A 25,433-nucleotide genomic window follows, 5' to 3' on the forward strand; every position below is an offset into this window, starting at 1 on the left:
GGGGGGTGAGAGATAGAGAAACACTCGCAAAAGAATTCACATAATTTAGAAGGTAACCATGATGATCATTATGATGGATGGTGCCATCTTACTGGCAGAAGGGCAGTGTAGCAATTAAAGTGTTTTTCCTAAGACCGGCAAGTTACAGATTCAAAAACGCAATCAACCACAAGCTACTTTCACAGGGTGGGGATAAAACAAGAAAGGAAGTGCTGACGTACTTGCAAAGGGGCAACTATCATCATCATAAAGGTATTTATAGAAGACCAAGCACTCCTGGTTATATTCATATAACAGGGGACCTGTGGTCTTCTGTTTGTTGTTGAAGACCAGTTCCCATCAGCCCCACCCAGCACTGGCCAGGAACTGGGGTGGGAATCTAACAACATCTGGAGAGCCATTGGGTCTCTGCCACTGTTACTGATAGAACTGCTTCCCTCAAATATGACATCCTTGCTGTTTTGGTTTCCAGAAGGTCTGCCATTGAGAGGCCAGTTCTAAATTTAGTGATTGATAAAAGTTGACTTTTCGAATGGAGACAACCCCCCCCCCCGCCTTCCCTAAAAGCTGCAGGCCCAGAAAAATACCATGCCAAGAAGGAATTAAGGAAGGGACACGTAGCACAAGCTATCTGTTGTAGCAGCAATGAGTAGATGTTTCCTTTAAAAAAAAGCTTGGGATCAGGAGAAGAAAAAACATGCCTTAAAATTGCTTCATAATTATATGCAAGCCACAAGCACCACAGATGATAAACAGGAATTTCACACCCACTCACCATATCGGCTGTTAAACAGAATTTGCACACATTCCCTCAGGGTGTTGATATCTTCAGTTTCTTTTATAAAACTGTCCCATTTATCTAGGAAAACAAAAGAAGAAGGTTCTGTGCTGCAATGGCAGAGATCTGCTCTCTGTGAAATAAGGTCTGTCTTCCCACCGCATCGCCAGTGGCTTTTTTCTAGCACTGGCTGTCCCAGGTAAGAAGCCTTACTACCATATGGTTTCCAAATCAACACATAGAAAGGCAGATCCTGCAACCATCATCCAAAATTGCAGCTCTTAATTATCCAGTTACATTTAGTCTGCAGTCCTAGTTTTTGCAATCATACAGGTAAGATTTCTCCATTGGTGACTGTTTCAAGGGTAAAACCACCCAGAGTCCCTCTGGTGGGAGGAGATGGGCAGTGACAAATCTGATAAATAAATAAACAAATAAAATAAAAAATAAATAAAAAGATTAAGTCTCCTTCGAGTCAAGCTTAATTTCCAGTAACTTCATGAACAAGTCCATGTAGTTTTCTTATCAGCAGCATGGAAGTGTTCCCAGGCTAGCCTACAGCCCTGGGATTTTCTGGTGGTCTTCCATCCAAATAATAACAAAGCCCAGCCAGGTCAGCCAGATACTGCCACCTGCTGTACACATCATTTTCTGCAAGAGGACCATACTTCTTTTTTTAATTTATTCAGGCCACACCCAAGAAGTGGGAGGTCTACAATGCAAAAATGGACACTGAGATAAGATTAAAGCCACCTGCCCTAGGAAAAGAGCCTGTACAAGGTAATGAGACCTTGAAGTTTGGTCAGAAGTGTGAGATCCACCTATCTGTAGTTGATCGCTGATCCAAATGTTTCTCAGTTCAGTTGATTCTCCTCCATCATAAGGGGGGGAAAAAATCACTTTCCCAGCAGACTGGGTTGAGGGAATTTTGGTGGATGCATCTCAGGGGCTGTGCCTACCCCATTCCTGTTTATGCAATACCACAGTCAAGTGACTTTACATTCTTCTGATTGGCCTCACACCTCCACAGAAGGTGGGACTGACAGTGGCCATGTCAGGCTCAGCCCAAGAACAACGAAGTCAGTCCATTCAAACTCCAGTTCTTCATTTGCTCACACCGTATAGACAGAATCTTGCCAGACTAAAGCTACTCTACCTAACCTAAGGGGGAATAACCTGGGAGACTCTAGGGCGGGACTATCCTGAACCTCTTTGTTTTCCCACCATTGCCTCCTGGACTGTGCCTCCTCTTATCTCCTCCACCTCCTTGGAATGTGCTCCCTCCTTCCTGAGAACCAGCAGCACCACTGAAATCTACCACAGGCCCACCTACTTGCCCTACCAAATAAGATTTGCCTGGCAGCTACTCTGATGTTTTTGCAGCCCTACTTTCTTTACTGATGGACTTGGTTTTAGTCCCTGCCTTTTTATTCAAATGAATACCTTGGGTGACTTAGAAAGGACTACAAAGTCAAGTTTTTAAAAATTTTCCCACCACTTTTCAGGGAATACCTATTTTCTCATGTGCTTTTGTCTACTTTTTAAAGGCAAAAGAACTGGCCTTTTATTGTTGCATTTCTAAACCATCCTAAAATATTTTTTTAAAAAAGGGTAGCACATATTTTTCCAAAAGAAATGAAACTGCACATGAAAATTTTTTTTAAAAAGTCCTGGCAAGCTCAACTATATGTATTTGTGTTATAAAAACATTTATAATCCACATTTAGACTTGGCATCTATGGAAAAGAATTAAAATAGAGCTGTGTATTTTAAAAATATATCATCATTTTAAAACATGCTATAAAAGCTAATGAAAAACAGTGTTGATCATGTCAAAAAAATGAAAAGAAGCCAGTGAGAAAGGGATAAGATACTGGAGTGCTGCTGTCAGTTTTGAGCAGACAATATTCACGTTTTAAATGTGATGGTGAAATTAGCTTAGCGGAACACACATAGTTAATTCAAAGAACCTCCTAGATTGATCCTTGCTATTTCTGTGTAGAGGTAGGAAGAATTTTGGTCTGAAAGCTAGGGAAGTCATTGCTAATCAGTGCAAACAATATTGCCCTGGGTAGACCACAGGGAAACCAGGACCTCAGCTAGTCCTGGGGGACTTTGGGGTAGGATTAAAGTAAAAATGGGAAGCTTTGCCTCCCAGAGGCCACTGCCTCCATTATTGGCTTTAAAAAGCTTCCCAGAGGAAAAAAGGGGCAAAAGAATTGGCCTCACCCTTTCTGTGACTTCACCACTATTCCAGTGATATCACCTATGACCTGCAAGATAGTCAGGGGGGCCAGCTGCAGATCCCCAACCCAAGGAAAACTGTCCATCAAAACAGTGGTCTTGCATTAGATGTGAGGAAAAGGAAGTCTCATGCTAGGTAATGTACATCAAAGGGGTCAATAAAATGGAGAGCCTCTTTCTATAAAAGAGGAAAGCAGCATCGAAGAACAACTTAGGATTCACTTGCAAAAGGCTTCCAAGCTTATTTGCAGCATCTCCATGTGGGCCTGAGAAACTCCGGAGAGTTGCTGTCACTTAAAGCAGGCAATTCTGAGGAACATAAATCAATTCCCTGGATGCCTAAACAGGCTGCAAAAATGATATAATTTATCCTTAGCTCAACAGTTTCCATCCTGTTGTTTTCAGCAGAGCACTGGGTTATAGTTGAAAGCAAGCCACCTTAAAACATTATTAACATGTCATCTATGGCTGACAGAGTCAAGCTTATGTAGGAAGGAGTATTACAAACATGGCTGCTTCTAATGATTTACTATGCTTACTCACAAACATGTGGTACTCATTATAGACCATTCGACTGAAGGGGGAAAGGTAACGCTTACCTAATAGGGCTGTGCAGGGAGATTGAATCAATCTCCAAAATGGGCTAAGCAGCTTGTGGCAGTGAGAACAGAGCACTTGTCTTCAACACTTTAAAGCAGCTGTATCAACTGCATGATCCTGGGAAAAGGTACAACTGCTTGATGGTGTTAGAAATTATTATTATTTATTCATTTATTTTCTATCCCACCTTTATTATTTTTATAAATAACTCAAAGTTGCGAACATACCTACTACTCCTTCCTCCACCACTTTTCCCCACAACAACCCTGTGAGGTGAGTTGGGCTGAGAGAGAGGGACTGGCCCAAGGTCACCCAGCCGGCTTTCAGGCCTAAGGCCAGACTAGAACTCTCATACCACGCCTGATTGGCTCTTGGGCTGAGAGAGAGGGACTGGCCCAAGGTCACCCAGCCGGCTTTCAGGCCTAAGGCCGGACTAGAACTCTCATACCACGCCTGATTGGCTCTTGGGCTGAGAGAGAGGGACTGGCCCAAGGTCACCCAGCTGGCTTTCATGCCTAAGGCAGGACTAGAACTCTCATACCATGCCTGATTGGCTCTTGGGCTGAGAGAGAGGGACTGGCCCAAGGTCACCCAGCCGGCTTTCAGGCCTAAGGCCGGACTAGAACTCTCATACCACGCCTGATTGGCTCTTGGGCTGAGAGAGAGGGACTGGCCCAAGGACACCCAGCCGGCTTTCATGCCTAAGGCAGGACTAGAACTCACAGCCTCCTGGTTTCTAGCCTTAACCAAAGCACTCCACAGTCTGACTACCTAATGAGAATGCTGATGGTATTATTATTATTACACTCTTTCTCCCCTCTCCCCGTGGGGTTATGGATTACAGATTACGCTATAGCTCAGCAGTACAGCACATGTTCAATCCCTGGCATCTCCAGATAGGACTAGGATCCCTTGCCTGGAAAGATAACACCAGTTGGGATAAATAATACTGAGTCAGCAATCTAATGGTTTGGTTAGGTAGTAAGCAAGAAGGATTGCAGCTCAGGGGCAGACAAAAACTTTCCAAGTAAAAGGCTCTGGGTTCAATCTCTGGTATCCTTCAGAACAAAGTCTTGCCTGAGCCCTTTCTAACACTCAGTACCGACAACACTGAGCTATGTAAGCTCAAGATATATGGACATTTTCAGTGTTTACACAGAGATCTGGAAGGGGAAGAAAAAGAGATTAAAATTCACTCCGGTCATGTCTGCCTCCCAACTAACCAAATCTCACTGCAGGACAGACTTAGGGTGTTTGAAGGGGCCATTTAGGCCCCTGAGTCCAACCCATGCTCAGCGCAGGAAGGCTATTCGATCTCTGCTTGAGCCCGGCCAATGAAATGAGCCCACCACCTGTGAAGAGTAAGGAAGATATGTGAAAGCTGTTGCCTAGGCAAAAGGGCCTGAAGCATTTTTCAGGCCAGAACAGCAAGATAACGTTCAGAAGTGGCCCAGGCAGGCACCTCCCTAAGTCACTGAACCATGAGGAGGAGGAGGAGGAGGTGCAGCACAAACAGACTTGCCAGACTCAGTTATTATGACCAATCTCAATGAAAGTAGTTTTAGCCTTCCTGCGTAGCTAGTTTCCTAGTCTGGTTTACCTAGTGAGGCTGACACCATGTCTCTGGAGGATTGCTTCCATCGTCAACCTGCTCCTATTGTTACAATTTTTTTGAACATTCAGCCACACTTTGTCTTCCTGTCATTTAAGCCCATTTAGCTATAATAACGTCCCAGGCCTAAGATCGGCCACTTTAATAATGGGTTTATTTACCTTCCACCCATTGTTTAGTGTTGCCTTTCTAATGCATTTTTTTGCTGTAGATGTCCTATATGAAAGAGCTCCACAATCTGAATTCGCACTGACCTGTAAAATCTTTGGTGTAGTTTCTAGGACCAGAGAATGTAGCTTTACCTGATTTGTCATGGACTATGGAGAAAAGGATGCGTTTGGAGGAGTGGACATTTTGGATGAGTGGACCACCAGGGAGGATAGATTTCTGTCCTGGACACAAAAAAGCAAGCAAACAAACATGAGATTGAGGGAAGGGAGGATGAGAAAAAAATCAGAAAAGCAGGTGCAGAGGAAAAGAGGACTCTTAGACATTCCGTGCAGAAGCTGAACAGATTAAGAAAAAGCAAAGTAAATGCTGCAGCTCACCAACAACCTGGAAAGTATTCATTCTGACCTATATGCACTTCACCTTGATCGTATGTATTTAAAGATCAGTTGTGACAACTTCAGTTACAAATAAAATGCAGCATCAGTTCATAGTATCCTCAAGCAGTTTCTGGAGCATCTGCATTACAGTGACCATGCAATACACTCAACTATATTGTACAGGTAGTCCTCGTTTAGCGACCACAATTGGGACTGGCAACTTAGTCACTAAGCAAAGTAGCCCCTACATGAAACTGCGACTACACTTACGATCTTAATTCAGCTTTCCTCTGTTTTACAGACCTGTGAAGGTCATAAATGAGAGGATTGGTTGCTAAATGAGGACTATCCATAGTTTGACTTAAAATTACTCTAGAGCAGTGTTTCTCAACTTTGGCAACTTTAAGAAGTGTGGACTTCAACTCCCAGAATTCCCTGGCCAGAGTTGAAATCCACACATTTTAAAGTTGCTGAGGTTGAGAAAACACTGTTCTAGAGACCTGGTTATGGTTTAGGTCAGGCAGTCTGAAACCATGGCTTTTTCCTGGGCTCGCTGCAGTGAGGGTCAACCATTACGTAAACAGAGGACATAGCTGAAATTGGTGACAGAGCAGGGGAAGGCTCTGGTGTCAGATTACTTTAAATTATGGTATTTGTGCACTTCATGTCTCAAAGTAACAGGAAAATTGCTCTGCCCAATTTAGGCTACCATACTATGGAAATTTGGTGCTATGGATAGAGATAGCTGCAGGAAAAGGGTCTGGGAAGTGTGTATGGGCTTAGTACCAGAGGTTTCCCAGCCCAAATTACCATGGTTCTACCTAGTGAATTAACAATTTCTTTTTAGCAGCCTTAGTCTTCCCAAAAAATTAAATGGGGATGATCTCCTCTATTTAGGCCCATGGGCCTAAAAAGATTATTTTTGGAAAACCAAGTGTCTGAGGAAGAATTAGTTCCCTTCTCTCCGTCTTGCTGATATCTAACATACATCTGTGTTTTTAAAACTCTGTTTCTTCTCTGTTGAGTTGTGCTCTACTCCTGGTGACTATGTGGACATAAGTGTCGTTCGCTTGGCAGCAATACAGAAGTGATTTGCCACTGCCTTCTTCCACAATGGTTTTTCAATTTCCCAGTGTAGCCTGTGAATCAGGGATTTCCTGTGGTCTCTCATCCAAGTCCTAACCAGGTCTGATCCCCGCTCAGCTTTTTTAAAAATCAGCTAAGGCTGGCTTAGTGCTGCCACAAAATAGGGACAGCACCACCAGCCACTGCAAAGCTCATTAGGATATGAGGCAGAATAGAGACCAGCAAACCACAACCAACTGCACATTAGCATGCTATCTGATGTGACACCCATAGATACATTTTTAACCAGGGTTAATCCTATGCATAGTGAGCAAGTTGTGCAAATGTATTTGTTGCTGTGACATCCATGGTCTGATTCCACCTATTTTAGAGATGGAGCTGTGTGCTCGGAGGAAACATGGGAAAAGAGATCTGTGCTCAGGACTTTCCAAAGATAACCCCACTGCCACAGGTAAACTACAGAACAAGAAAATTGCCTTGTGTTGCATTTGGGGGTTCCAGCCCAGAAATTTCAGCAGCAGAATTATGGTCTTCCCTTCCGCAAAATTAATGGCCACTGAAACAAACTAGGGTCTATTAAGAGATGGCATTCACTGGTGAAGGCTAGTTACTAAAAGCAACAGTTTTATTTAAAAATCAGTATAGCTTTCCTTATTCTTGAAATAACGCTTGCACCTACATGACTCTCATTATAAAACGGTCACCATCAAAGACCCTTGAGTAAACTTAGCAGTTATAGAATAAGAAGATTTGTCTTTTTGTGAATCACTAAGTGGTTAAAACACAGAAAACAAAGTGTATGACTAAATGGGCACTTTTCTCAATGGAGGCACGTAAGAAGTGGTGGAATCCCTCAAGGATTTGCGTTGGGATTGGCGCTTTTCAATAAATGGCCTGACTTTGGGGCAAGCAGTGAGCTGGCAAAGGTTGCAGATACTACTAAATTATTCAGAGTGATAGTGAAGAGGCCTACAAGGATCTCTTTAAACTGAGCGAATGGTCAACCAAATGGCAAATGCAATTCAATTTAAGTAAATGTAAAGTGATTCTCACTTTCCTTATGAGAAGATGGTAGCACATTTGGGACTCCACCTTGGAAAAATGGCGAATGTGACTGAAATGCATAAAATCATGCACGGCATGGAAAAAGTGGACAGGGAGAAGCCTCTCACAAAACAGGAGGACCAGGACATATTCAATGAAGGTAACTGGAAGGAGATTTAAAGCAAAAGCAAGTTCTTTTTCACCTAATGCATAAGGAACTTGAGGAATTAATTATCCCAAGACACGGTGATGATCACTAACTTGAATGGCTTTAAAAGGGGATTGGATAAATTCATGGAGGGCAGGTCTATTGCTCGTGAAGACTCAATGTTACCTCCAGGTTGGGGGTAGCGTGCTTCAAGGTGGGCAACAGTGGGAGAGGAGCACGTATCTCTCTCCTGCTTGTTAGGATCTTGGAGACATCTGGTAGGCTACTGTGAGAAACAATATGCTAGACTAGGCTGAGGCTTAGCCCAATCCAGCATGGCTGTTCTTATGTTTTTATCCAGAATGTTACCTATTCTGCTTGGGGTTTGCTTTACAGGTAGTCCTCATTTAGCAACCACCTCGTTTAGCAACTGTTCACAGTTATGACAGTGATGAAAAAATAACTTTATGACCAATCCTCACATTTATGACCTTCTCAGGTCTGTAAAGCAAAGGAAAGCTGAAGTAAGATCTTAAGCACAGTTGTGGTTTCACTTAGCAACTGCTTCGCTTAACAACTGAGTTGCCAGTCCCAGTTGTGGTCACTAAATGAGAACTATCTGTATTAGAATGGATCTTTGCTTGGAAGTTTTCTTGTTGGGATCTGTCCTATGCCTTGTTTGGATCTTGGTTTGCTTCTCTTGCTAGAACCCAAACTTTCTGCAAAAACCCAGAGCAACACAAATTTGAGACCACTGGGGGAACTGAAACAGTGATGCTACAAAGGTTAGAATGTACAACCTATATTGACCTGAGGACAGCACCAGGCTCATGCATCATTACTGAGGGCCACTTTCCCAAAATAGGACAGTCCAGGGCCCATCTGGGGAAGGGTACTCCAGAAATTTCAAGGTTGAAATGGGTGCCTTAAGTGTGGGCAAGGCCCGTGGCATTCATTTTGTCCTTTCAGACCTACCCCAAACCCCACAATTTTAGCCCTATCTCCTCTGGAAAGGCTCCAGGAGATCACAAAAGGGATGCTGGTAAGCTGCATATTACCTAGATACTGCACTTTACAGTACGCAAATCCTGATTTACTCTTTCATAACGTCTGGAAATGCACATTATTTTCCTGATCACCTCTCCTTCAGCTCAGAATGAAAAAAAATCTATTTTCAACTCAGCATTAATGTTTGGGTCAGTTACCTTGATGTGAGGAGGCAAATCTGCAGTAGTTGTTGCCCTTATAAAACCCAATATATCTGATGAGACAGAAAACAAGACGTGTTTTCTTTCAAGAACACCCTGAGAACATTTATAAATAAAAAGATAATTCCAAACTGTGTCAAGACTTCATCCTTTAGAGTCCAAGGGGCATTCAGCCCTTGCTCCAAAATAAGCATCCTCAACATACTACTTACCTGATGCCAGAACTTGAAGATGAAATCTATCCCTGACTCCTTTGTCCTTCCTTGGCTCGTATCACAATATAAAAGCCCAACTATAGTCTTAACCATGTCCAGCCTCCAGGAATCATACCTGGGTGACCATACTATAGTTCCTTCCTACTTAAGGATGGCTCTGTCAAAACCATCATCAGTAATCCAATCAAAGCCATCATTACACACTTCCTATTCCCACCCTATTCCATTCCAAGGCTACAACAATGCTTTTCCACCAGCTTTGGGCAGCCATTCCTGGGTCAGCAAACATGAAGGCCATTACCACAGCAGTCACCGAACTCCTGTGGCGAAGGCACCTTCGCTTCTCCTGATGGACGAGGCCTCAGCATCTCACCGACTGCATTCATCCCATGCCGACTGGCTGAACCTTCCTGCTTTATCTCCATGGCAATCTGTGTGGGCAGCGATACACCATACAGGAAACTGCTGGTGGTGATCCCAGGAAGAGTGTCTTGATTGGCCTGTTTAGTACGCACATTATTAAGGCCCGGCTCTCGGTTCCCCTTGGAGATGAGAGCAGAAGAGTTCACCTCCACAGTAGGGTTGGGATCCCTGATAGAGTCCTCAGGTGGCCTAAAAGGAGGAGGAAACTGCACGTAATTTCATGTTTATCCCAAGTTGGTAGAATGAACTATTTGATACAACAGTGAGGATCATAATGTTGGAAACAAGCTCCAAGTTCAGAGGTAAGTTGCTGAACATCAATCAATTGCTAAAGACATATGATAGCACTGCCTTCCTGTCCTGCATATGAACTTTGTTGAGAGGCATTTTCTTGGCCACTCTAGGAAACAGAATGTTGGTCGGGGTGGAGTTTTGGTTTGATCTAGCTGGGCTTTTCTTATGTTCTTAAAGAAGCAGACATCCAAACTACCTATCTCACCTACAGTCTGTACTTTTAGACAATGTCTAAAAGATGTTAATGGAATGACACGTGGAACAAATTTTATCGACAAGACAGAGAAGGTATCAAAAATGGAACTATAAATGACCAGCCAAGAGAATGATTTGGAAAAGGACACTTTACTGGATATACCAAAGAAACTGGCTGGACTTGCAACTTTCAGCCCATTTACTTCTTCACCTTATTGTCTGGTGGAAAGGAAACAAGAGGTCAATGACAGAAAAATTATATTACGTATAAGCAAATATGATGATGATGAAGGATAGCAGAAACAAGGAAGCAAGGGAGAAAAGATAGGGAAAAAAAGTTTTATAGTCCCAGCTTCCTTCTTCTAAGTAACACTGGAGCCATGAACCAGAAATCTCAATCCAGTTGCTCACCAGGCAAAGCTCCATCCTAAATAGGAAGTATTTATAGTCCTTCTGTCAGCCTTTTCATCAGCCATGGCTATAAATCTCAGTTCTCCAGATACTTAACTCCTTATTCAGACTTGCTTTTCTCAGCAGAGGCTCATGGCTATGACTTGGCAAGATTAGTCTGTTGCTGACAGGAATGAAGACAGAAGATTTGCCTACTGTAGTATGCAGAGGTCAAAGCCTATATATAGGTCTATACTTCAGGGTTTAAATTGTAGGTTTTTTCCTCCCACCTTTCCAAGTCAATGGATACCTGGCTGTTCTGCTGATGGCCTTGAAAGGCACCTAATCTATGCTGACATATTGGTTCTCTCCAGCCTGGAACTGCTGATTCCTACTTCATCAGCTCCATTCCTTATACCTTCCCAGTCAGGGTCAGCCAATGGCTGGCCTCAGTCACTCAAGAATACTCAATACATTTTGTCAGTATATACCTGGTTGTATTCTGGTAACTCCTGGAAGCAGGTAGAAGCATTTTTGCAGCCCTGACATAAAATATCCTTTTCCTATTGACTCACTGGCTGTGTACATACAACATACTATAGTTTACTTTATGCTAGTCTATGATCATAATAAAGATTTGATTTGATTGATCATAGTTTGTTTATTTTTATTCATTCATTCATTCATTCATTCATTCATTCATTCATTCATATTTTGTCATCGCCCATCTCACTAAGAGCGACTCTGGGCGGTTTATAATAAAATTAAAGTAACTACAGATTACAATAAAAACAAAATTCTTCATAAAAATATAAATATAAAATCCAAGATGGCAAATCCAAAGTTTACTCAATAAGCCCAGTTTTCTGGGTTCACATGAATGTGCTCCATGAACACAGTCACCGGCTGCTTTCACACAGCACTAAGGCCAGGGTTTGTTGAACTAGAGTTCTGAACTGCATATAATGGTAAGTAATATGAAAACTGTATTATGGCTTAGCAATACTTGTGAACTGAGCCACTAGCTGCACTTGGATATCATGATTTATGATGTGATATTAAGAAACGTAACTGGTTCCCACTCCCTTGCCTCCGGCACAGCCACAATAAAGAAATTCCCCAAGTACCCTTTGAAAGTGAACAAGATCCAGAGCAGAAAGATCAAAGAGATTCTTCCTCTTTATGGAGATCCATGGTACCAGTTAAATCTATGGAAACTAGAAAGTGTTTGATCATGACAAGAGACTAATGGAAACATCCCCCACCCTCAGATCACATTTCAGCTGCTTGAAGAAAAAAATCAGATATAACATGTGGGTCAACTCTATATCTGAATGGAGAGTTCAGACAACATGTCTAAACTGCAGTTAAGAAAAACAGAAGCAGGAAGTTCTAATCTTGTCCTCACAATTGCACCAAATCAGGGGAGGAAGGTCCTGTGATGGTGACCTCTGAATGCAGTCATTACAAGGCAGTACTTTTTATCCCTCTATCATGGATTAGCACTACCAACAGTGACCTCCAAGGCACTGACCAAACACAGGGGAATCCCAAAGAAATAACAAAAACATCTGTCTTACCTTTTTATCCTGAAACGCATGTTGTGGCTATGCTCTAATATGGCCATCAGGGATTTTGCATCATATTCAATGGGTTTCCTGAACGTGAGTCCATCGGGTAGCCCAGCCACCATTAACCAGCCAGGCTCTTTCAAGAACTTCTCATATGGCAATGGAACCACACTGCTCTTCCCCAAGGCCTCACCTAGGACAATGTGGAAGAACAATACATTCTGAAAGACATCCAAACGGGATGAGGCCACAAGGCATCCCTCAGTTATGTCTCTTTATCACACTGTGCTGTTGCCAAGAAAGAGAATTTGGGCTGCGCTACACAAAAGGGAGTACATCTACTGTTTCTAACAGCCTTCCCCAGTCTCAGGGGACTCCTGAGATGTATCAATTTTGAATCCCAAAATCTCCCAGTGAGCACTGCCATTGCTAAGAATTCTGGGAGTTGAAGACCATGTATCTGGAGGGCACCCAAGCTGGGAAAAGCTGCTTTATAACACTCTCCATTCCTCTGGATTTAGGCACATATTCTCTGCACCAAGACTTAGGTCAAGGTGCCAATTGTGGATAAAGACTTCATGCTGCAGCCAAAGATGGCACTAACCAGACTTATCCTCCAAATGTGGACTTGTATGCAGTAAAAACGGCACTGTCTATACACAAGGAGAGAGACAGCAGAAGATTTGCAGAAGGAAGTATACCTCTCACTTCAAAAAACAGGGCAGAACAGGCTCATTGAGCGATAAATGTTTATAATCAGTGAGGGTGGGCAACAGAGAAAGGAAATGAAAAACTATCAAGTGGATTGTTCCAGAAAAGAACATTTATTTATTTATGAGATTTATAAGACTGCCCAACTCAAACAATGTGAGTCTGGGCAGCATACAGCATGTTTGGATGGTTGGCATACTACATAAAACCGCTCAATTACAGAAATTAATACTAGCAATAAAAATAGTAATTGTAATAACAGTAGTAGCAGTAATAGTAATAGTAATAATTAATAATAAAGCTGCTATATAAGGCATTGAGATCTCAAATTGGGAACATCTGTAGCTGTCTTACTTTCTACACCAGCTTTCCTAACCTATGGCCTTCAAGTGGATACAAAAAGTAACACCCAGGACTCTCAGCCAGCATGATTAACTTCTAGCTATCCCAGCTAAGTGTACCCAATGGTAGGGATACTGGGATTTGTAGTTCAACAACGTCCAGAGATTCAGATGTTTCCCATCCTTCTATAAAGCCTCTTGACTTTGGCCTCTTCATTTGTTCTTTGAATAAAGGTTAAGATGTCATCACAGTGCCTTAAATGGATTACTTTCCTATTGGAAAGAGGAAAGAGCCACTATTTGCCAGCCTAATGACTTGCCAGTTCTCCCATCTGACAAATTCAACCTTTGGAATTTCCACCCTCCCAGACACACAAGTAGGGAACTGTCCAAGAGGTTCCCCAAACTGCTGGGCAAACCAAATTCACAATGGAAATCAAGGCTATTCCTTACTATAAAGCACATCAAAGACTTCTTCCACCATCTTCCTGAGGAGATAAACATCTGATCCCTGATCTGGGGAGATCCGAGGAACTGTCCGACCAAATTCTTTTGCCTTCTTCTGGCCATCCAGATCATGCTCTTTGCTCTGCTGGATTCCTGCCGGCAGGGAGGTAGCAGGAGATAGAGAGAAAAGGTGGCAAATCAGAAGATTCTCTGTTATTATTAGTCAATTCTTCAGCTTTAGGGCAGAGCTGTATTTATGATGGACATATGCAAAACACAGACTCTCCTATTTGATACATACCTATCAGATTGGATGATGCCCAGATTGGACATCATTACCAAGCCTATCAGCAATCTCACCCCCATCACTTCATTCTTCAGAATCTGCCTACCAGTTAATTTACATTTTGGTTTTCTCCCATGTTCTTCCCTTAAAGCAAGCATGGGGAACTTTGGCTCCTCAGATATTGCTGAACTATAATGTCCAGTAGCCTCAGCTAATGGAGCCAATAGTAAGACATACTGGGAGTTGTAGTTCAGGGCTTTTTCCAAACCATGATACAAACATGACCAGGCAACATAGGAGACCTTCTCTTGGATGATCTGTCTGGAACCAGGCCATTCAGGTCTTCCAACTCATCTATAGGTTTTGTCATCCATTACCTTGGAGAAAGGCAGATGACTGCAGATGCTTCAAACAGAGGCAAGAGAGACAGGATAAGGATTGGCAACAAGGACTCCATATGTCATGCCAATATAATTTTCTACTGATTCAAGAATGGGTAGAGAGCACCAACTCAGCAACCTGGAAAAGCCCAGAGAGCTTTCATTTATGCCCCAAACCTGCTTCTTAGGAATTTCATAATGCGTGGGAACCAATGCACTTTTGGGTTCAGAGAACTATATATTGGTGTATTCATGCAGACGGTACATACACATCTTTTGAAATATATTAATGTCTTCTTCCTTGCCTCATATCACATTGTTATAGCACCAATCGCCATCAACAGTAGAATGCATTATGGTCTATTATTATCGCTGTTGCTGTTATTATTTTGAATTTGTCTAAGATTAAACATCACAAAAGTACACTAAAATTACATAGAAGTACTTAAAAGGCAGTAATAAATAGCATGAGAAAAATATAACTACAAATAAAAGCTACTATTTCATAATAATATGGGAACTTAAATTTAAAAAAAAAACTATAAAAATTTGCTTAGCCATGTGATTCATCTCTCTGGGATTCTCAACTTCTTTTTTTTTAATCCACTAGTCTTGAAGTCTAAAGGGGAGAAAGATACCAACTATTATTATACCACTATTCCAGGTATTATTCCCAATTACGTCTCTCATAGTTTTAGTTAACAACTCAAACTATAATTTATCTATCTATCTATCTATTCATTCATTATCTATAGAGTCTCCCGAGAATATCATGGATAGCCAAGAAAACAAACAAATGCATCATAAAACAAATCAATCTAGAGTTCTTATTCAATGCACAAATTACCAGGCTGAAATTATCATATTATATAATTATGCAAAGATCTAGCTCTAATGCAAAGTCTATAGTGCTGGGAAAGGTAAAAGGAAAGAGAACAACAGAATGAGTAGCAGCAAGGTAGATGGCCTTGATTTAAGCGGTGATTGCTGCGCCTCTGGAAGACATGAAGGACCAGGTTGGGGACAGATCCTCCTGAAGAAAATCTACCTATGTGGCTGCTAAGAGTTGACAGTGACATGATGACACATAATCATCATTAATATTTCTTTACCACTGTATTTCTCAAGGACTCATAATTTCTATGCTGCCTCATCAAACAATTCTAGCTGACATACAGTAATGTTAAGTATAGACAGAAGAATATAAATCCACTAGGAACAATGTGGTAACATCCCAAATCAAGTATCAGTTAAATAACCTAATTAATTAATTATGTTATGTATTGTTAACAACAAACAAGAAGACTCTCCAAACAATCAGGACAGCACATTCACTGAATGACTCCGAAGGCTAACATTTATGAGGACAAAGAACGCAAAGGCTATTCTAGTTATCTACATCTACTAAAGGAACAGATGTGATTAAACAGAGAATATAAACAAGAAGCAACAGTAACGATATCAGGCAGATGAAGGCCATAGAGGTATTTAAAATATAAGCTTTTTTCATAACATTACTACTGGTAAACATTGCTTCTGCTAATGATAGCAATGTCAGGATAAGATGATTGAAACCACTCAACATCCAGGATCTACATCAGCTTTCCCAACCAGGTGTCCTCCAAACATACTGGAGGACAATACTCTTCATCCCCAGTAAACAAGATACTTGGAGGTGATAGGTATTGTAGCCCAATCTTTCTGAAGAATGCCAAGCTGGGAAGAAGTCTCTTTTAGTCTGTAACACTGAAGTAGCAGAAGAAAAACTGAATGTCCCAACAAGAAAAAAAGTCCAACATCTTTGTGAATGCCAAACACTCACAAATGGATAAGACTATGGACAAAAGGTATAGCTGAAGCACACTCAGCAGATAGATAATCCAGCCAATGCTGACCTTGACAGCCAAGCAAGACTAATATTTGCATGCAGTTCCACCAAGGGGATTAAAATGCAGACGCCCTGCCTGCCAGCCCCAAGCATACAGGCAGACTTCCCTGCCTGCAGTTCTTCTATCACACTCAAAACTTCTGGTTTATAATGAAGAGCGTGTGTGTTTTGTCTTTTATTGCTTTCCACTCCCTATGGCTGCCTGTGTATCCTCTAGGATCTCAGAGGTTGCTGCCAAATTGGACAAAGAACTGGTTCAGGCTTCCACTTCAGATCTTTGACTTTTAGGCTGGAAGAGTGGTAATTCTGGCTGCAGGTATATGACAGAGGGGGTATAGTCCTAATCTCCCCTCTCCTCTCCTGCACACACTCTAGACTTGGGCTCATATACATGAGTAGCCACAAGGGGGAGCAAGTGATGAGATGTGCACATGACATAATAGTGGCTTGCACTGAATGCCTCTGTCCATTCACTGAGTAAAGCCATGATGTGATTTGTGTAAATTTGACACAGGCCCACCTACTTCCCCCAACCTGGTTCTGGAGGCTGTGCTGGATGGGAGCAATGGATATTGTAATCCAACACTATTGAGGGACATGGCACACACTGGATAGCTTATTTGCACAACACACTTAACCAAGTCAGTTAAAAGCCTTGCATAACACGCTACGTTAAGTTAGTTTTAACTCCAGTTCTCTTTTCATGGCACAGCATGTTGTGCAAATCCAGGCAGTGTTTAGATAAGACATTTAGTCAAAACAGGTAAAAGTCAAGGAGATAGTCTGTCTGTCTATCATTTATTTACAGGGTTTCTATGCTGCTGCAATCAAAACCAGCTCCAAGCTGGTTACATATCCCATTTAAGTAAATAAGGTTAGAAAGCATAAAGTCTAAAACACAAAGAACAGTATCATTCAAAATACAGCTATAGACATAAATCTTATTTAAGGTATAATAAATGAACAATCAACATGCCAAGGCTGATTAATGTTAACCTTGGCTTCTCTTTCTACAGCTTACTGTTATTGGCTGTATCTTCCATTGGTTAGCTGATAGCTCAATATATCATGTAAATCAAGACAATGGGTTAATTCAGTCACGAGGTGAAACATGTTAATCCAGTAGGTGGGAATTGGGCCATGATGGCTTCTTTTTTTAAAAAAAAAGCAGTTAAAACAAATCAGAGCCCCCAGCCCCAGTACTTTCTACCTCAAAGATGGACCAAAAGCAGCTACTACATCTTCTAATACAATTCTGGGTGATTTGCAATTTGTAAGTAGTGTTGTGACTCCCAATTGTTAACAATGGCAACAATTAGAAGCATTGTCTCTACCCACCCCAGACAAACACACACATTCAGAACACTCCCCAAACAGAGAAAAGGAGGAAAACATAGGGTGGATTTTTGAGAATATGAGCAAATTACTGTGGTTGAAAAAATGAATTCCTGAATCAATCCAAGACAGAGGAGCACCCTGTTTTTAATCCTACTGCTGTCATTCACTTTTCTGCCCCAAGATCCAGTTGGCAGATCAGAGTCGTAAACAAAAAATCAAGCTCCCACAAGCATGAAATGTGGCCACCACTGATCAGGTAGGTCCAGGTTTAAGTGAACAACCATCAGGCCAGTTGATCACAGCAGTTAAGCCTGGCTTGCATCAGATGCTGGCATTAAGTTTGGCACACAGTTACATAATGGCTGATTCCAGGCCTTACCAAGACAACTCAAATACTTACTGCAGAACTTTTTGAAATCTGCCTGGACCTCCTTCCTTGTGTTCATGAACAGCCTCCCCTTTTCTGTCCCAACTACAAAGGTATTTTCATCGTGGACAGCAACGCAGGCAACCTCAGTATTGAGTTTAGAAAGGGCTGAGCACTGGGGGAGGGGAAGGAACAGAAAATCGAAGAGTTGTTATTTCAACATATTCAATTATTTTTAGTCTGCCCTTTGCTAGTGTCATTAAGGACCAGCATATTTTAAGACTGGATTTAAAACCTGTTATGCATGCCACTCTTCATCTCTCAGTTGGGCTACTGGAATGACACAGCATGTGGGGCAGCCCATGAAGACTGCCCTTACTTCAAAATACAGCAGCCGCATTCATCTCTAGCGCTGGCCATGGGGGCATGTGTAAGAGCTCCACTATTTGTTAATCTGCTTTTTAAATTCAAGGTTCTAGCGCTTGCAGTACTTTTTGCAGAATTTGCCTTCCTACTTTCTAAAAGCTGATAGTGAGAAATGTTGAATGGTATCATTCTCTGTTAAGGCGGTAATCAAGAATGAATTAGCTAAATATCAGAACTAGTTTCCTGCATGCTCTCTTAACACAAGCCATTAAGAACACCCTTTAACATATACAGGTAGTCCTCACTTAACAACCATTCATTTAGTGATGGTTCAGACTTACAGTGGTGCTGGAAAAACTGACTTGCGACCAGTCCTCACACTTATGACCGCTGCAGCGGTCACGTGATCACAATTTGGACGCTTAGCAACCGGTCCGCATTTATGACCATCACGGTGTCCCATGGGCACGTGATCACCACTTTCAACCTTCCTGGCCAGCTTCTGGCAAGCAAAATCAATGGGAAACCACATAATTCACTTGATAACCATGTGGTTTGCTTAATTCCTGAAGTGATTCGCTTAACGACTGCTGCAAAAAAGTTGTAAAATCAGGTCAGATTCATTTAATGACCGCTTTGCTTAGCAACCAAAATTCCAGTCTTAATTTTGGTTGTTAAGCAAGAACTACCTGTAGGCCTTTCAAAATTAGCTGTTTATATTGTTATTATTTAAATAATAATTTAGGCTTGCTTTTGAGGTCAGGTTGATATCCTCTAAATGTCAGAGAGCATTCTCAGTCTATGCCATGGGAATACCATTTTGGTAACCCCTAGCTTTAAGTGGGCTTGCAAACCACTGTAGTGTATGCCAAAGACACTGTACTTTGGTTTGACATCCAAATTAACAAAATTAAATTAAGTCCACTGCTCTGCCTCTGGAGTTCCCTGCATCAGAGACCACAGATGCTGACAGCTGAAACAGAAGGAGACAAATTGGTTAAAAATGATTATTTGCTTAAGCTGTTGGAAACACTTTGCCTAAGTTCTAAATTATGGTGCCACAAAACCTGGTTTGATGCAATCTCTAAAATGAGTAAGTTGAATCATGTATCAAGCTAAGCCTCAATGTTATATTGGTTTGGCTTAACATCCTATATAAAACGTAACCACTGTGACTATTATAATGGTTCTAATGTGCAAAAAAACCAGATAATTATAATTCATTCAGTAAATCATGGTTAGTCAACTACAGCTTAGCACAACATGTGAACCCAGCCACTGGCTCTGTGAAGACCGCATTACATATAATTATTTGATCTTCTCAACACAATTTCAACCACGCCCCAAATTCAACACTCTGTTGTAATGATCACAATAGTATGCTTAATTGTTTAATTAGAGGCCTGTGAGTGGCTAAGAGGAAGACATTTTAAACCACATCAATCTAAAGATTATTTAATTTAGAGTTAAGGTTTTTAGACAAAGAACTTTCTCAGTCATAACTGGAGATCCTGAAAATTGAACCTAGGCCCTTTTGTGTGCAAGATATAAATTCTTGTCACTGAACTACCATTAATTCTCTAAGGAGTCTTGTATATTTGCCTAGTCCAGAGACAATGTTGCATAACAGTTTGAAAGCTGGACTAGAATCAGAAGAGCCCAAAGATAGGCAGGTTAGCAAATATCTTAGAGGATAGTATCAAACATTCAGGAACAACTTGACAAGCAGGGACTCTGAGCAAAAATCAGCAAGAAGAATTTTAATAGAGACTAAGTCCTGCTCAAAAGCATGAGCATAGGATGGGAGCAGGGGACCATACTGGGGGAGGACCATACTAGGCAATAGCACATGTGAAAAGGATCTGGATATCTTGATGGATCCCTACTGAACACAAACAATGTAATAAAGTTGCAAAGAAAGCAAATGCTGTCCTAGGCACTATCAAGGGTATAAAGTCAAGATCAAGAAAAGTCATTATTCCTCTCCTGCACTGGTCAGACCACACCCATAATATTGTGTCCAGTTGTGGGCATCACATTTTAGGAAAGACATTGCCAAACTGGAATGTGTCCAGAGCAGAGAAATGATGATGATAAGGGGCCTGGAGAAACAGCTGGAGGTGATGGAGGTGTTTAACCTGGAGAAAAAAATGTTTGTGGGGAGACATGATAGCTCTCTTCAAGTATCTGAAGGGCTGTCAGGTAGAAGACAGGGCACAATTGTTCAGAGTGTTCCAGAAGGCAGGACAAGAAACTATGGTCTTAACCTGTAAGGAAGTAGATCACAGTTGGACATCAGGAAAAAAAATCTTAATAAAAGCTCTCCAACAGCAGAACAGACTGCCTCAGAAAGTGATGGACTCTCATTGTTTAAACAAAAGCTGGCTGGCTTTTTTCTGACATGATGTACAGTAGTACTGGATTCTTGCACTAAATAATGAGTTGGACAAGATGATCTCTAAGGAACCTTCCAAACTTCACATTCTATGATTCTAAGTTGTCCATACTCAGCCGTGAAGATCCCTGGGTTTTGAGTGTGTAGTGGGAGCATTTTGAGCTTGGAAGACTCAGGAATGGTCAGAACAGTGTGATTCAAACTTGAAATGGAGTGTCTTAAATTCCTGGATGATTCGGGGCCAACCACAATCTCTCAGCTTAATTTACCTCACAGAGATTGGTTGAGGATAATGAAATGAGGATGCGAAGGACCATGAATAATATCTTGCACTCCTGGAAAAAAGGCAGTATATTAAAGGAATTAATAAATAAAAGCACATGGACTTTACCGATACAAATGCAGCACTTTCTATTTGCAATAAGCTTTATAAAATACAGATGCCTGTTTCAAGGAGACAGCTATAGCTATCTCTATAGCTCAGCACAGAATTGTCTCCCAGATACTGTTCATAGATTCAGAAGAGCCTGCCAACAGTCATTCCATTCAAATACGTTCCAAACAAGTTTTATGTTCAGTCTAAACATGTCCTTCTGGACTAGGCTTTATTTCAGTACTTTTTCAGCTTTAGTAGGTTGCAAATTTATGCATACATTCTCCCTATCTCTCTCCTGATCTCTTTGACGTTAAAGATCAGTTTCAAAGACTTTGCCAGGTATGTATACAGGAGAGAAAAAAAAGGTTGACTTATGTAACACTTCAACAGGGATTTTTTTAAAAAAAACAAGAACAAGAAAATAGGGAGAGGGAAATGAGGATTTTAAAAAAAGACTTTACAAAAAGAAATTATTCTTTTGTAATAGAAGATAAAACTTTTGTCTTTTGGGGTGGGGGCGGGGTTTAAGCAAACACTGTAGTTGGTAAAACACCAAGGACATCTGAAACATCATAGGCCGACATAAAGGTTAATAGAAACCACAATATGTGTTTTTAAGAATTGACTTCAAAGCTCTTGTAGCTATGGATACAAGCCATTTCCTCTTCAGAGCTCAAGCCCTTGGAGCAATTTCTCTGAAAGTGACACAAGCTCTCCACTCGCTCCTTAACACTGTTGCTGTGTTCTGAAACAAAACTAAAGAGTCTTTGTGGCCCCTCTCGCTTGTGTAAAATTTTTGCACCAGTCAAACTGATTTGATTAACCTTTCCCTTTTTTTTGGCAGCTGGAATATTTGCAAACATGCTGTGACATCACAGAAAGAGCATGAAAACTCAAGAGCAGGCAATGGACGCTTGTTCAAGTTGCCTAAAAATGAAGACTAATCAATAGGATTAATCATAATGGCTGAATGGTAAAAGGAAGGGGCCTCACTTGAGTCTCACAGGTAGCGTTTACACAAAAACTAAGGCCAGTTAAAGATGTAGTCACTGCATTCTTTTAATATGCTAATCTTGGTTGGTTTTAACCCTGTGGAATGGTAAGTTGCGCAAACCCAGCCTTTTGGGTTTTCTTATGCTTCAGTATGCTGTGCAAATCAGAAAGCAGGTTAATTCAGTAACCAAGTTCCCTGTTGTGGGAACACAGAGTTATGAGACTCCTAAACAAAGACTAGGTTCCTACAACAGACTAAAATAGGGTTGGATAGTTTGCAGTACAGCACCTTGTGGGAACCCAGTCATTCTCTTCACAGGTTGTGTGAATAGGCCTTCATGTTAAATCAGCATATGGTTTCTTTGGGGATCATCCCTTTATATGTGAACCCAGCCATTTTGTCTTGTTAAACTAAGTTTACTGAGTTGAGTCTAGTGATTAAGGCACCGGGCTACAAACTGGGAAACAATGAGTTCTAGTCCTACCTTAGGCATGAAAGCTGGCTGGGTGACCGTGGGCCAGTCACTCTCTCTCAGCCCAACAGCCCATCAGGGTTGTTGTTGTGGTGAAAATAGGAGGAGGAAGGAGTATTAGGTATGCTCACCTCCTTGAGTTATTTATAAAAATAATAAAGTCAGGAAATAAATAAAATAACATAAAATAACCTGGTTTGGAGTTCAGTGCTGAAGCTCTTAGATATGCAAAGATGGAGGTAAATCTATGGGTTGTGTGGAGTTGGAACCATGCCAGGAGTACAAAGCCACTTAGGAGACAACAGTGGGGAAAAAATGGATTAAAAAAAATCCATCTCCCTCAGCGCTAAACCCACCTAGGCCCCATAGAAAGCCTTTGAAAATAAAACAGGTGGGGGACTTGGCAATGTGCCCATCTGCCCAGAAAAAAAGACAGAGGTAAGCTAGGCTGGGAGAGAGAGAAAAGTTGGTGTGGTGAGGAAGCCATGCTTGTTCACTCAAGCTTTTCTAGAGCTTCAAGACCGGCCTGCCCAAAACAACCTTTATTAATGAACCTTTTTGTAATGTATTGGTATTATTTCTGATGATGGATTCATTGTGAGCTATTTAGCTAAATGTTTTAATATGAGTTTGTTTTTACTGCTTTTTCTTGTACACTGCTCTGGACTCATCATCAGGGAAGATGATGACAGCAATTGCAATACAACTTCAGCAGTTTTTCATAAGGTAAATGAATGTTTTCTGATCTGCCCCATTCCTCATGCCAAACATTTGGAAAGAAGTAACCCATTTACCCCCAACTGTGAAAAAGCATACAACATACTTTCAAAATGAATGAATCTTGGTGTCATACAATTGATTTGTAGTTTGGCTTATATCTGGCCCTTTCTCTAGGATCTCAAGCTGGCCTACATGAGTTTAGAGAAAGTAGCTGACTAAGTGAATTCCTTTGGATGAGAGTAAATTTGACCCTGGGTCTCGCAAGACTTAGTCCAAAGTCTTAACCACGACACAACATTGGCTCTCTGCTGAGTGACAGTGGTATCTTAGTCCTCAACTACATCCACTGAAAATACATGTTTGTTGGAAACATAGGACTCACCAAAAACTTACCATAGAGTCTAAGGCTGATACTAAGCTGGTGATAACTTCATCTTTTTGAGAGAACACCAAGTGCCATTGGTCAGGCCTGCAGTTGTTAAGAGGCCCATCGGAAAGCTTCCCCAGCAGTGCCATGGTTGCCTGAAATCAACAAGAACCAGTTGAAGGTTAGATGAAAGACCCTTGTGCTGCCTGGCCACCAAACCACAACAGAACAACCAGACATTCTCTAAATGTTATACAGTGCCCTGCTCTGGAGCTCAGTTAAATTCAGTTCAAGCATTACAGTGCTTGCTGGAATTCAGAAGTGAAAATATTCAGTCCCCACCACCACCACCTTCAATCTACCTCCAGTCTTGACTTTGGTCAAAGGCATCCTCCAAAATTGCTACCAAATTGAAATTGTTAAAAATGTGCTACAAGAGCAAACTTTATTAAACACATAGGCATAATTGTATTAACTGCACTTAATTAATTTCAAATAAATCTTCTAACTGAAATTTCACTTCTGCTTGGCGACTTCTTAGAATATGGCCTACCCGTTGGCTACTTAAAGGCTACTAAGAGAGTGGGCCTAGAGAAAAGTTGCATAGCAGTATCCTACAGAGAGAAAGGTAGGGAGATGTGGTTGATAGGGGTTATTACTTCTTTCTCTCACCCTCATTGAGAGAGGGTAAATGAACAGCACCCACCATGCTAAAAGAATAAAGGAATTAACACAAGGACCCGCCTGGACTGTGGGTCTTGGCAAGTCCCCATTAGAGCCAATCATTGGCTCCCACGTAATTGTGGCTTGCCATGAAGCAGCAGCTTTTTCCCCAAAATGTGGGGATACAACTGTCACACTGGGCAGAAAATCCATTCGCAAAGTCACTCTCACTTCAGCATTTCAAGCCATTTTGCAATCATTGCTCTGCCTGAATTTAATTCTTCCTCTTCTTCCTCCTCCATCACCACCCCATTGCCATTCTCCTGGACCCCAAACAGACTTCCTGTTGCACAAGATGTTTGCTCATAAGCAGTAACATGCATTAAAATGGAAGAATAAACAACTCCTTGCTGCTTCCACTGGGACTTTTTCAGCCAGGTTCTCACAGAAGTCACACCACTACAGGCTATTGGGCAAAACAGTCCCTCTTGTTGCAAAGGAGGGCACAGTTCCTACATGTAATAAAGCACTGAGAGTGGAAAGAAGGAAGAGAAGACAGAAAATCAGGAATCTACAAATGGGTCCAGCAGTTGGCTGGTGCTGCAAATAGGAACCATGTACATGTAGGAACTGTGCCCTCCTTTTTTCATCCTAATGAGATGATCTCATCCTTTTCTTAACTCATGAACTTCTGAAAAACTCAGAAAGGTGGAACTGGGTGAAGGGCAATACTTCTTGGAGATCATTCCAGACGTCCTTCTAACAGGGATTAGCCATTTGCTACAACTCATTGCTAGGAAAACAGGGTGGTCATGGTGAACTTGGAGGCATCAGCTTCAGCTTAGCCCCTCAAAAGAAGGAAAGAAGAAATGCACCCCCTCCCCAAAGGGATAAAAGAGGGCACAGGTTTGCCTAAACTTTACATATACTGGATTTATATGTCTAAAGCCAAATTCAGAAATAACC

The 25,433-nt window shown here is 41.5% G+C and overlaps 1 protein-coding gene across 3 annotated transcripts in view; it reads right to left on the bottom strand.

Moving 5' to 3' along the window:
• Positions 1 to 25,433, bottom strand: part of GTF2IRD1 (GTF2I repeat domain containing 1) — a 130,845-nt gene that overhangs the window by 56,232 nt on the left and 49,180 nt on the right. For all 3 annotated transcript variants that reach the window (XM_063297662.1, XM_063297653.1, XM_063297671.1), the window contains exons 2-8: positions 23,831 to 23,959; positions 18,148 to 18,289; positions 13,862 to 14,008; positions 12,366 to 12,549; positions 9,785 to 10,095; positions 5,537 to 5,626; positions 776 to 859 (exon numbers count right to left, since the gene is read on the bottom strand). In XM_063297662.1, coding sequence (XP_063153732.1) covers positions 776 to 859; positions 5,537 to 5,626; positions 9,785 to 10,095; positions 12,366 to 12,549; positions 13,862 to 14,008; positions 18,148 to 18,289; positions 23,831 to 23,953 — 1,081 coding nt within the window. In that variant the 5' untranslated portion in view covers positions 23,954 to 23,959. The remainder of the gene's footprint in view (positions 1 to 775; positions 860 to 5,536; positions 5,627 to 9,784; positions 10,096 to 12,365; positions 12,550 to 13,861; positions 14,009 to 18,147; positions 18,290 to 23,830; positions 23,960 to 25,433) is intronic.

The sequence above is a fragment of the Candoia aspera genome, chromosome 1, assembly GCF_035149785.1.
Source record: "Candoia aspera isolate rCanAsp1 chromosome 1, rCanAsp1.hap2, whole genome shotgun sequence".
Classification (NCBI taxonomy): Eukaryota; Metazoa; Chordata; class Lepidosauria; order Squamata; family Boidae; genus Candoia; species Candoia aspera.